This window comes from Osmia bicornis, unplaced genomic scaffold (genome assembly GCF_907164935.1).
Source record: "Osmia bicornis bicornis unplaced genomic scaffold, iOsmBic2.1, whole genome shotgun sequence".
NCBI lineage: Eukaryota > Metazoa > Arthropoda > Insecta > Hymenoptera > Megachilidae > Osmia > Osmia bicornis.
Window position 1 is genome coordinate 1,131,901 of NW_025791124.1, and position 14,070 is coordinate 1,145,970.

The window sequence follows — 14,070 nt, forward strand, 5'->3', positions numbered from 1 at the left end:
TATGAAGAGCTGTTACAAAAAGAATGCAATACCAATACACCGGCGTGTGTACAGCGGATATGAATAGCTGTTAAAAAAAATGCAGTACCAATACACCGGCGTGTGTGCAGCGGATATGAAGAGCTGTCGAACACTGTTCCAAAATGTAAATACAAAGATATGTAAAAGATAAATACGGAGAGTGAAGAGGATCGTCTATGACGGGGGTGCTGGTGGGTCTCTTCACACTCTCCTCATAATTTATACTTGCAGCTACTTTTCCTTACTTTGTACAGGAAGAGTACAATGTATGACAGCGTAAGTATGACACTTATACTTTTGGTATACAAGTAGGTGGATGAATTGGAAATCATCATGAATTTCATATATGAATTTATTTTAATTATTTTCAGTGACCAGTATCAATGGTGAAAATCTTGTTCTACGAAGGGAGGAAAGGAACCAGGTCTTCGCAATGCAAGCATAAAGATAAGTAAATCACATAGATTTACATGTTTATTGCATGCAGATTGATTAGAACTGATTCTAACTTTTTATCGTAGGTTCAATGACAATTTACTCTTTACACCATTGTAAGAAATATCGGTCAGAAATAGGAAAGTAATAGTGGATTCATCAGGAAGTGTAGGTACCAGTTTTTACATGAAAGTAGTATAAATTCAGAAAGTAATTGTTATTAAACTTATTTATTTTTACAGATCAAACCAGGATGTACAGCATGATAGTTGAAGATATTCGGTATCGTCTCAACCACATTGTATACATAATGTTTGTTCAATAATTACTGTCAATTATCTTATAAGTGTACGCAGTTCATGTTCTACTGCAGTGTTTTATTAATAAAAAAGGCTTGTACTTTACTGGGCAGTATTTTAATCTTTTTTTCCTTAAATATTCATTCACTGTTTATATACTAATCTAACCCTAACCTAACCGTTGAGTATTTTTATATGGAAAAAGGTGTAACGTAAGGAACTTTATTTTTGTGGGATTTCCCATCTTTTATTTTTCCTTCTCACTTATAGTTCCTAACTCCAACGTAACATATTGTAGCATAAGCATATTTTAATTAATTAAAAGTATAATAAATTTTCTACACTTGCACTATCAACCAAACTTTGCGTTTAAATTTTGTCAAGTACAATGCGACAGCTGACTATTTCTTTTACATTCAGAATAAAATATAGAATTAGCCAAAAGCGCCCTCTCGTTTTCATCGGCCTGCCCTACATCTATGAGTATTACCATTTCGGTGCAGAAAAATCTGCTGTAATACCGACGTCCCGAATCGGTGACGTCACGTACTGTGTCTACCCCCTTAAAAATCTCCCTAGACCTCAGTAGGTCACTAACTGCGCGAGTTAAGTGCGGTCACTCGTGAACTGCAGTATAGTTAATTCGCAATGGGTTTGTTGATTCTCGTTGAATATTGTTTACTTAAAATTATCAAATGGGTAATTTATCATAGGTTGCCGACGACCGAGTTAGGATCTACCTAGTAGAGGAATAGTTTTTAATTGTGCGCCGCCTCCGAAAACTTTGAAATGTATTTGGTATCCTATTTAACGATTAAGTAGATATTATTAATAGCTATGGAATATTGGTATAAATGAAATAAAAATTATTTTACACTTTTTAGTGCATTTCGAAGTCGGATGTTTTTTTTGTTAAAAATTATTTTATTAGTTAAAGAAAATATACGATCAAAATTTTGAAATATACCTTTCATACGTATATTATTAAATTATAATAGCATAAACATGTTTATTATTTTTAAAAGTATTTTAACAGTATTAATTGCACTTTCTTCTACTTTTTCATATCTCTGTATATGTGATGATAAACCCGCAGTATTTTATCCAAGTGTCTGTTAACTTGCATACTTCGATCCATGTCTGGATTGAAAAAAGCCTCGCAAACCTCGCATTAACTGAATTTTTGTTCGTATTAAATGCGACCTGGTATCATTTTAAAATTCGCACTAAATCGAACATCGCACTATGTGAACTGGCATTAATCGAGACTTACCTGTATACTGGTTTTTGGTCGACGCGATATGTGTATAGAAATAGTAGACACAGGCGACAACATGCTGACCCATACACCGCCAGAGTAGGCGGTAGAATACACGTAGGCATATGTAGAATTCAATGTAGTAGTAACACTAGTTTTTCATGAATTTCTCGGAAACTAAAGCTTTCAGTTGGTTATGCATAATAAAAAAGTTCTTCAGCATCATGCCCCCGACAACATATTGAAGGGTCATTGAAATCAACCTATGTTGAGATTAGAAACTTTCTGTTTTTTGCAATAATAATCCTTAGCAATGAAAAAATGCGAAATGTTTTTTAACGGGACCAATCGGGAGTTATACTCTATAAGATGCAAAAAGTTGCGTTCCGATTTTTCCATCCATCATGGAGTAATTGGCGAACAAAGCCAGAAAAAAATAAACTGATCGAATTGAGTATCCTCTTCCTTTTCGGAGTTGGATAAAAATGAGAAACAGGTGTTCGTAGTCGGCATTACAGTCCGCAACGAACATAGAGAGTACCTCGAAGGTGCAGCAATTGAAAAGGCTCAAAAATATACAAATGACCTTAATATGTTAAAGTAGAAATACAACTTAAAAGAAAGTAAGGTGTTGTCAATTGTTGGCTGCAGAGACGCTCTACCAGAAAAAACAAAACAAAAACTAAAGATCATCGATTGAATTAGCCAATATCTTCATCGATTATAATTAAGAAAATAAAATTGCAGTAGAAATAGATTCGTTATCAAAAAGAACAAGTAAGGCCGTGATGGTTATATTATTATTATCATTATTATTATTACTGATGTTTGAGGCCAACCGGGCACTCAGTCCTTAAGGACCGTTATACCCGGGCCACGAGGCAGCCTCCTTACTGGCTGTGCCTTGGCAACTTGGCTTCTGTTGCAAAATGCAGAAGTACCGACACAAGGTCAGCCGAAATGCTTAGCGAAGCGGGTTTCAAGGTCCCCACGATTGATTTCCTTGGGGCCCTTAATTCCCTACATCTTCAGAGCACGTGGAGGGTCGTCTCATCCTCCTCTTCACACCTAGGGCATACCGCCTCACCGGTGAGTCTCGTGCATGCAAGGTGTTTCCTCGTGTACCAGTGTCTTGTCACTAGTCCCACGAGCATGCGCAGCTGCGCCCTGTCCAGGTGGATTAGAGTGTCACCTAGCTTCTGCGACGGTCCCTCAAAGAGGACCCTCGTGTGTTCCATACCGTTTGCGTTGCGCCAGAGCCTGGTAAATTCCTGGTTCAACCATTCCTTAGCCAGGCTCCTCAGCGCACAGGTTGAAACACCAATGGGGTACGTGGGGCATGACTGAGTGCTTATCGCCCCCAGTCGCGCCAGCTCGTTGGCCCTCTCGTTACTTGTGATGCCAGCATGACCTGATACCCACAGCAGTTTGACTTTGTTGTTCAGATATAGCCGTCTCAGTGTCAGTACGCAGTCCCTGCCTAGCTTAGTCCCTGCCTAGCTTCCACTTTGTGGAAGATACTAAGCGTAGCGCGGCTGTAGCTGCATATAAAGATGTGTTTGCCAGAGCGAGCCCTGTCCAGGTTATAGTTGGTACAGGCCCAGATGGCGAACACTTCTGCCTAGAACATTGTTACGAGCTGGCCCAACTTATAGGTCATACCGACCCTTGGGCTCAATCCCGATATCCCGGCTCCGGTTCCGGATCTGGTTTTGGAGCCGTCTGTAAACCAGACCAGCCCCCCCGGAGTCAGAATACTGTTAGGGTCGTCCAGCCATTCCTCCCTGTCGGGATAGATGATTCCATAGTTGTGGCTGAAGAGGTACACCGTCTTACAGTGATCACCACCTTAGGTCAGAATTGACTCTGACTCCACCTCCGTGACGGTCGTGGCGTGCCCGCTGTGCGATGGCGACCATTCTTCGGCCTGGTACAGGCGAATGGCTGCTTCCCAGGCCACCGCGATCATCATTAGATAAGGCGGCTTGATATCAAGCAGTGCCCCCATCGCCATAGTTGGTGTGGTGAGGAGCACACCTGTTATCCCCAACAACGCCATTCTGTGTGCTCCCTCTTCATGGAGGTCCACCACACAATTGGGGCATACGTTATGGTTGAAGGATGGCTTGGTAGATCCACCTTACCACCCTTGGTTTGAGTCCCCAGGCGGGATCAAACATTCTGCGACAGGCCCAGTAGGTGCTGATTGTTTTCCGGGTCTGCTTGTCCACGTGACTTTTCCGTGACAGGTGAGTCTCTTATCTAGTATTACACCTAGATATTTTGCCTCATCTGTGAGTTGGAGTTGTGTTCCAAAAAGGTGAGGAGTCTTAAAATAAAAGCGTCTTCTCCTTGTGAATAGGACCAACTCCGTTTTGCTCGGGTTGACCGTGAGTGAGTGTGATTGACACCACGTTTCAACGAGTGTGATTGCCATTTGCAGTCTCCTCGCCAATTCCAGGGGGTGTCTGGCGCTAACTGTTATAGAAAGGTCGTCGGCGTATCCCTGTACTTCAAAGCCTTCTAAGCTGAATATCCGTATGAGTTCATCCACCACAAGGGTCCACATTAGAGGAGATAGGACTCCTCCTTGTGGGTAACCCCTCACGATATCGGCCCTCACCATTTCCTCACCTAGGCTTGCTATTGCTGTTGTGTTTGCCAGCATATTGTGGATCCATCTTATGATGGAATCGTCGATGTTGTGTCTCCTCGCAGCCTCCTGGCATCGTGTGGGGTATTGTCAAATGCCCCTTCGATGTCAACAAAGATGCAGAGGGCAGATTCACCGTTCGACAGTGCTTCTTCAATGAAACCCACCAGGTTTTATAGTGCCGTCTTGGTAGATTTGCTGTTTTGATAGGCATGTTGAGAGGGAGCAGCGGTTTGCTGACCAAAACCTCATCTCTAATGTACCTGTCACCCAGCGTTTTGAGCAGGAAAGAGGTGAGGCTGATAGGCCTGTGTGCCTTTGCCGAGTCGTAGTTGTCCTTCCCTGGTCTCGGGATGAACACTACTTTGGAGTATCTCCAGGCTTTGGGTATATAGCCCTTCGCTTGACAGGATTTGAAGATTTGGCCCAGGCGTCTGTACAGGTCCTATCCTGAAGGACTGCCGGGAAGATCCCGTCTGTGCTTGGACTTTTGAATCTCTTGAACGAGCCAATGGCCCACTTTACCCTGTTCGTGTTGATCACCCTTTCAGCTGTTCCCTAATCCGCTGTAGCGTGGTTGGTGCGCGCGGCATTTTTAGGCCATAAGTGTATCTGAATCAGGTGTTCTAGAGTTTCTTTGTGGGTGTTCGTCATACTCCCGTTCGGTAGTCTGATAGGATCCATCCCCGGTGCGAGGCCTGTAGAGAAGACCTTCCTTAGACTGCAACTACAGGTAGCGCCTCGGTCTCTTTACAGAAGGTCTTCCAGGCCGTCCTTTTACTTGTTCTTATTAATTTTCTGTATACCTTCTGGGACCTTCTATAGTTGTTCCAGGCTGGTTCCGTGTTGGCCTTCATGGCTTTGTTCAGCAGTTTGCGGCCTTCCCCTCCGGCCTTGTCCAGTTCTCTGTTCCACCAGGGGACCCTTTTACTGTTGTTCCTGGTTTTGGTAGGGCAGGCTGCTTCATAGGCCTGAGTGATGACAGAGCTTAGATGCTCCACCGCCCGCTCAATCTTCCCTATGGTCCTGGGGCGTTGACGGTGCCCCTTCAGTCTGCCAGCCAGTCCCTCTTTGTAGAGTGCCCAGTTGGTGGCTTTAGAATTCCAGTAAACCTTCCCAGGACTGTCTTCCCTTTCCCCTTTCAAATTGAATGTAATAAGGCGGTGGTCTGAGAGTGTCACCTCGTTTCGAACTTGCCAGTCTTTAACAACCTGTGTCACCTTTGCGGAGCCCCGGATCAACTCCATTACCTCTTGTCTACGGGTGGTAACAAAGGTGGGAGCGGAGCCTGCGTTGAGGATCTCTAATCCCGTAGCGGTAAGGTACTCCAGCAGCGCTGTGCCCCTTTCATTGATATTGGTGCTGCCCCATACGGTGTGGTGCGAGTTTGCGCCACAGCCTATCACCAGGTGCAGACCGTTGGTAGCACAGTGGTCAATCAGTACTCTGAGTTCCCTCGTAGGCGGAGGGTCCACTGAGTCGTACGGATGGTACGCCAAGCAGACGACCAGCTCTGACAGATTCCCTCCGAGGCTAAGTTTTACCTTAACTACTGAGAGGTCACTTGTGCAGAATTCATTGAATTTCAGGGCCACTATCTTCTTTTTGACGAAGATGCAAGCCCTGGGTCTTTTGGATGTGGTATCATAATAGAGTGAGCCACATCCCGTTTTGAGCCCCCCTACACGTTCCTTGCAGATCCAAGGATCTTGCATGAGGGCTATATCTGTCTGCCCCATCGATAGGCGGCAGTAGTTGTTCTATGCGGATTCTAAATCACTGGCGTCAGCATTTTTTGTAATTTGACACCACACCGTCAGCAGAAATATGATACCCCCCACCCCGACAATATCCACCCCTCTCCCCACCCTATGACCTTGAACTGAAATTTGACACCACCGTCAGCAGCGCGCGCGGTCAGACGTCGATAATTTATCGGTAAACTGTTTTACCGTCCGACTTATCGACTAAACTTTTATCGATGTATTTAACAAACTCAGTTATCGGCGAAAATGAAAATATTTATTACAAAAATTTTATACACATTAAACTAAATATTAACAATAAAAATTAAATAAAATACTTTGTATGAAATATAAAAATTAGTTATAATAACGAAATGAAATCAAAAAGGTATTGCGTTTGTTATCGGGTCGTTACAAGCGGGTAAAAAGAGGACGAAACGAAAACAATCCAGTCTATATCTGCAAAACAGTATTAATGTGTAATGTCGCGAAGTTCTCCCTCTCACTGAGTTCTCCGCGTACCTTTTGTATGATTTGTATCTACGTTGTTAGCTAGGTAGAGGGGCTTACTTACCTTTCGCTGGGCGAGGATACCTGTAGAAATAGGTCGTCCTGGTGGATGTAGACGGTAGGGTAGATGTTCGAGTCAAGATCACACACTTCCGATCACAACAAATGTTTATTGGGTTTAAATACAATCCTTAACTTGCGCGCTCTTTACAGATGACGATTTGCTCTGTCGGGTCTCTGAGTCCCGTAGCAGAGTCGTACTTTGTGGATTTCTGTACGCGTATTTGAATTGAATCCCGGATTCGCGTTAAACGGACTGGCCGATTCTGAATGAATTTTACGGAAGTGATCCGGTTATACACTATAATTGATCTGTGACTATACTATAATTGATTGTGAACTGTTCCTGCACAAAATTTGATCTGATACGAGTTCTGTACTATAATTGGTCTGTGTTGTTTCTGTAGTATAATTTTGTCTGATCGCGGGCGGTTTGGTCTCGTTATTATATATTGATTAATGAGGTCGACTTTTGATTTGGCAATTCGGGTGAACCACCTCGTCCGGATCGTCAGCGTTCTTGCCGTACGACATCCCGGCTGAGTTGCTCACTCAGAATTTTTGCGGAGCGATGAATTTGGATGGTGCAATAGAAGTTCAAAGAATTTGTATCGCGAAATGTAAGTTTAAAGAATCTGTATGGCGAAATATAAGTTTAAAGAATTTAGGTCGCGAAATAGCGGCTTAAAGAGTTTGGGTGGCGAAATAGAAATTTTAAAGAATGCGTCACAGGACGTGACAAATGCAACGATGAAACGTTTCTATTTCTAATTTTTTTGCTATGAAACTTTTATCAACAAATGTGTGATATTTTTCTAATTAAAACAAGACCAAACATGACGTAAATCGGACAAGTTTTATTATTATTAATCAATTTAAATTGATCCAGTCAACCATTAATAACCAATTGAAGTAAAATCAAACCGATTTATGTCGTGTTTAGCTTCATTATTTATTTTAATCAGAAGAACCTCAACAATCCAACGATACTATCTTTTCCACGGTGAAACGAAAATTAGTCCAAATGCAATATTCTTTACTCAATGCCGATTTGTTTTACTCGCGGCATACCTTTGTAATCCATCTATCTCGGTTTTCCGCGTAATTCGTATTCTTTTTCCGTGTTTATGGATTCGAAGCTCCGCTGAGCTCGAGAACATTAGTATGTAGTAGGACAATGTCACACAATTTTATAGCCGGCGCAGGGGAAAAGAGGGATCCTTCGCACAACCCGCTGATTGTGGCACACACAAGCCGTGTGAGCAAAGGTGGGGCACGACCAATCAGACGCACACTCTTTCCCTCGGCCAAATTACGAACGACGAGCAGCAATCAGTTGGAATTAATACCTTGCGACGCTATCGTCAATTGAATGTATAATATATTCCGTTGAAGATAGTAATAGGTATAATAATCAAATTTATTTTTACAATTACAACTTTTTTTTTTTAAATTTATTTTAATATAATATAATATAAATAAGGAAAAGGATTCAATTCTGCTTTAAGCGAATCATTGTTTGCGAAAACAAACAAAACAATTCTGTTTTAAGCGAATATAAAGTAACAGACAATTTCTGATGTGAGCGAATCATTGTTTGTAAAAATATAAATAAGGAAAAGGGTTCAATTCTGCTTTAAGCGAATCATTGTTTGCGAAAACAAACAAAACAATGCTGCTTTCAGCGAATATAAGAGAAAGGAATTCTGATTTCAGTGAATATAAACTAATTCTGCTTCCAGCGAATACACATTCTGCTTTTAGCGAATACAAAGAAACGGGCCAATTCTGCTTCGAGCGAATTATTGTTTGTGAAAACAAACGGGTCAATTCCGCTTTTAGCGGCTAATTAATAAAATAAAATAATAAAAAAGATTTGATATATGTAATTATGGGTAGACTTATAAAAAGTGCATCCCGTATGAGAAAGAGTCGTGCGAATGAATCGGTCGATGTTAAACAATTACGTGTTTCTAAGGAACGCGAAAGAAACGCAAAGGCACGGCGTCAAGAAACTATTCACGATCGCCGTTCCAGATTGTCTGCAAAGCGAAAAAATACTCATTCGAAAGTATCGCGCGAAACGATAGACGAATGAAAACGTCGGCTAAGCAAAATTTCTAACTGTTTAAAGAACGAATCTACGGAGGAAGGATCGCGTCGTATTGAATTAATCCACAGGCATTTAGCGAACGAATCTACGGAGGAACGGTCACGCCGCATCGGATTAATCCGCAGGCGTTTAGCGAACGAATCTAATGAGGAACGGTTTTGTCGAATCAAATTAATCCGCAGGCGTTTAGCAGACAAATCTATGAGGGGCGTTCGCAACGTCTAATGGTTGCGAGAAATTGTATGCGGAAAGTACTGCTAAATGAACGTGTCGAATCAAGGAATACGCGTTTAAGGAATATGCGTGAACTAGCTAAAAAGCAGAATATATAAATCTCTATTATTCTCTTTCTTTCTAAAATCTCTTTTTCCCGTATACGCACTCGTTCCTCTCGGTAGGTGTTTTACTCTCTCTCTTGCTTCCTGGGGCCTCGTCTAATCGACAAGACGAATCCCCAAGCATAGGGCTGAGTCTCAACAGATCGTAGCGTGGTAACTGCTCTACCGAGTACAACACGCCGCCAGGTACCTAAGTCGTCTACAGACGATTCCGAGTCTCGACGTAGAACTTGGAGTACCCATGATCGACTGTTAGAGCGCCGCGGCCATCGTTCGACGAGATCCCGACGACGAATCCGATGACGCCCGTACGGCAATCTGGGGCCCGTGCGATGACCGGTCACGAGGGCCGGCCACCTAGTAGTGTCACCTTGTTTTGAGCCTTTCGACCCACACGAGACTCCTAGAAATATCGTTGCCACCTTTGTCTAGAAAGGATACGGCCTTAGAGGCGTTCAGGCATAATCCCACGGATGGTAGCTTCGCACCACCGGCCGCTCGACCGAGTGCGTGAACCAAATGTCCGAACCTGCGGTTCCTCTCGTACTGAGCAGGATTACTATCGCAACGACTAGTCATCAGTAGGGTAAAACTAACCTATCTCACGACCGGCTAAACCCAGCTCACGTTCCCTGTTGGCAGGTGAACAACCCGACGCTTGGCGAATTCTGCTTCGCAATGATAGGAAGAGCCGACATCGAAGGATCAGAAAACGACGTCGCTATGAACGCTTGGCCGCCACAAGTCAGTTATCCCTGTGGTAAGTTTTCTGACACCTCTTGCTGAAAACTCTTCAAGCCAAAAGGATCGATAGGCCGTGCTTTCGCAGTCTCTATGCGTACTGAACACCGAGATCAAGCCAGCTTTTTCCCTTTTGCTCTACGCGAGGTTTCTGTCCTCGCTGAGCTGGCCTTAGGACACCTGCGTTATTCTTTGACAGATGTACCGCCCCAGTCAAACTCCCGGCCTGGCAGTGTTCTCGAATCGGATCACGCCGGAGTATTATCGGCGATCGGCGCACGGCCTCACACCACTCTTGTACGCTTGGTTCTAGAATTCCGTGACAACCGGGTCGAAACCACGGTGCACGCGCTCCGCCTAACCGAGTAAGTAAAGAAACTATGAAAGTAGTGGTATTTCACCGGCGATATAAAATCTCCCACTTATGCTACACCTCTCATGTCTCCTTACAATGCCAGACTAGAGTCAAGCTCAACAGGGTCTTCTTTCCCCGCTAATTTTTCCAAGCCCGTTCCCTTGGCAGTGGTTTCGCTAGAAAGTAGATAGGGACAGGTTATTGTCAATGAAGAGCCATGTGGTGCAGTAAACACGCTCTGCCGTTCCGAAGCTTTCGCTTATACCGGCGATGTTAATGGCGCATAGCGCTTTGAGTTACCTACCACCCAACTCAACCTCCCACCAAGCAATTACGCTCACGGCGAACCGATCATCGCACGAGGCGAAGACCCAACGCCAAACTCTTCGTCGGCGTGAAAGGAGTTTTATTCTAGGACGCTTTTACTTTAACAAGCTTACCTACGTGGTCTCAGCTCAACCCACGAGGCGCTTCACGTCCACAGCCAGAGCCCCGTTTGCCACCGGTAAACCGGTGCCCGGGCCACACCACGGGGAGGAGGGGTTGTCACATGTCACCGCTGGGGCTGGCTGCAAGGCCCCGAGCGGCATCTTTGTGGCCCTAGATAGGGACAGATGTCTTTCGTGATTTTCCGTGCAGTTACTACCTTTACGGTTCCACCACACGGCCCCCATGGGCGTGGGATTGGGATACGCCCAATCAGCGCGTCCCCGCCTAAGCGGAGGACTACCAGATCGGCACCAGGTAATCACGGGCCCTGGTACCAGACCTCTGGTGGGGCCGAGTGACTTTCCAACACTGTACCAGCTATGCAGGCTGGTTCCCGAGCTGAGGGTGCTCAGCTCACCCGCCGAAGGCCCGAGTAGAGGTCGAGACACACCACCAGGCCCTCTTGCCAGCATGCGGCCTGACCATTGCCCCCGCGATGGTCCTTCCCACGGCCGGGGTCAGGGCATCAACCCTGAGGGCGCCCCGGTCCCCGCGGTACCAGTCACGACCACTGGTGAGATCGGCGTGGCCGAAGCCACTCCCATGAACGGAGGCCCCGCAGCCTCCGGCACTGGTCAGCCAGCGATTCGGGTGCGTGGGGACGCCAATCCCCACAGGACACGAAGCAGGAATCGATCGACAGGTCTTTCAGCCTGCTCGTGTCCCCCCTGCGCCATCCTCTCCACACCCACACACTCACGCTAAACATGCATACACATCATTCTTCTTCCAAACGCTTCTCTCGCATACGCGCAAAACCGTTCATACTATTCCTTGCATACTAGCACACCACTCACATCCACACTATCATCCTCTCTCCTTACCACGCCACATTCACTCAGGTCCCGGAGGTCCTCATACATTGAACATTCAGCCAACACATGTTTCCAATCCTCTCGCTCAGCTCCACATAAACACCGCTCACTTACACTCAGACCACGCTTATACAAAAATGCATTCATACTCCCGTGCCCAGTCAACAAGAAACATGCATACACATTCGGCTCAAACTGCACACACCTCTCTGCAAACCTAACATTCTGGATATACTCATACGTAACACGACTTTTCACACTTTCATCCCATCTTCTCTGCCAACAATCATACGCTCTTTCATCTACCATCTTCACACAGTCCTCCACCACTCTTCCATCCAAATCATTCGGAGCAACGATTTCATTTACACCCACGCTTCCACCACTCTCTAATCTACAACACACACCCCTCCTTACACACTCCAGGTCCCAAGGCAAGGTGCCCATCAACACTTGCATACTCTCCGTTGAAACGGTTCTACATACATTCAAGCATGCATACAATACCATTCGCTGACATCTATTCATCAAATCTCTCGCATATTCATATTGCATCACCTCATACCACACACTCGCACCGTACATAACACACGCAACAAACAGTCCCTTATATACAAGTCTCACCGCTCTCTTCCTCATACCCCATTCACTCTTCAACATTCTCCTCATCGCACCTACAACATTCATTACCTTGGTCCTCAAGTACTCCAAATGCACTTTGAAGTGCATTCTCTCACTCATCCAAATTCCCAAATACTTTACACTTACCACATACTTGATTGGTTTCCCATTCATACGCACAATCGGACGTCTACTCGCAGCCATACTACCTTTCAAAAGCATTGCCACTGTTTTACCCTCGGACACACTAACATTCACTTCCGCACCCCACTCACACACTATTGCCATCCACTCTGCTCCCTTTCGTTCAAGTTCCATTCGGTTCTGTCCCTCCACAATCAGCGTCAGGTCGTCCGCAAAGGCGACACACTTGCACCCGCATTCTCGCAGGCGCCGCAGGAGTTTGTTCATCCTCTCGATCCAGAAAAATGCACCGGAAGTGGATCCCTGCGGACACCCTCGCTCAACATCCTTCCACACAACGTCATTCGCACTACACATACACGCTACCCTCCTCTGGAAGTAACTTTTCCAGAGGGGCATCTCTTTGCAACCCGTCTCATTCAACCATTCAATCACACTACTCCACTCTAGATTATCAAACGTTCCTTTAAAATCCACAAACACTCCAAGCACATACTTACACTCACTCTCTTCCACATACCCTCTCATTCTTAGCCAAGCACTCTCCGTCGATCGGCCCCTACGAAAGCCGTGCTGTGCGTCATCCATACTACCACACACTCTCTTTTCATGCCTTTTCATCATCATTCGTTCCAGGGGTTTCCCCAGCACAGACAACAAGCTAATCGATCTATATGACGCAGGGTCCGAACGCGATTTCTCTGGGGACTTCAGGGGAGCCACCACACACGCTTTCTTCCACTCGTCCGGAAAATATCCGGGTTTCAAGCACTCATTATACAGTCTCAACAGATATCCCGGAATTGCATACCAAAGCATTCGTAACATTTTCACCGTTATTCCATCCATGCCAGGTGCCTTACCCAGTTTCGCTGCCATTACTGCCTCATTCACTTCATCCAATTCAAACTCCTCTATCTCATTCGTCCTCTCACCCACAGTACTTTCTCCTCCTGACATACTCGCAGCTGGGAAGAATCGCTCCAACAGCACTTCTGCACATTCTCTCCACGTGGAATAATTCACTCCATCAACATTCAGCGAACTCATTCTCTCCCGCCCAGTCTTACCTCTACACACCCTGTACACAGGGCCCCACGGATCCAGGTTTGACGATACACTCACGAACTGTCGCCAGTTCTCTTCTTTCGCTCTCAACATCTCCCGCTTGTACTCACTCATCAAACTTTTACCCTACCCAATCGCACATCCACATCCTCGCTTCTTCTCTTTCTCGCTCTCTGCTATAACTTTCTACTCCTTCGCACTTTAACTCTCAGCTTCTTCAAGTCATCCGTCCACCACACGGTCTTCCTGTCATTAACTCTTTTCTTCTCTTTCATCCTCTTATCATTCGCGCCCTGGATCCATTGCATCATGCACTCAAGCATCCCATTCACGTTTGTCCCATTGCACACATCCTGATCACACGTCGATGCATACTCCATTAAATCATTCTTGTATCCTTCCCAG

At 45.2% G+C, this 14,070-nt stretch overlaps 1 protein-coding gene across 1 annotated transcript; it reads right to left on the minus strand.

Moving 5' to 3' along the window:
* Nucleotides 1–5,382: 5,382 nt before the first annotated feature.
* Nucleotides 5,383–6,405, minus strand: LOC114882009. The gene has a single exon (XM_046289529.1). It carries the CDS (start codon nucleotides 6,403–6,405, stop codon nucleotides 5,383–5,385), a length of 1,023 nt encoding a protein of 340 aa, XP_046145485.1.
* Nucleotides 6,406–14,070: the final 7,665 nt, after the last annotated feature.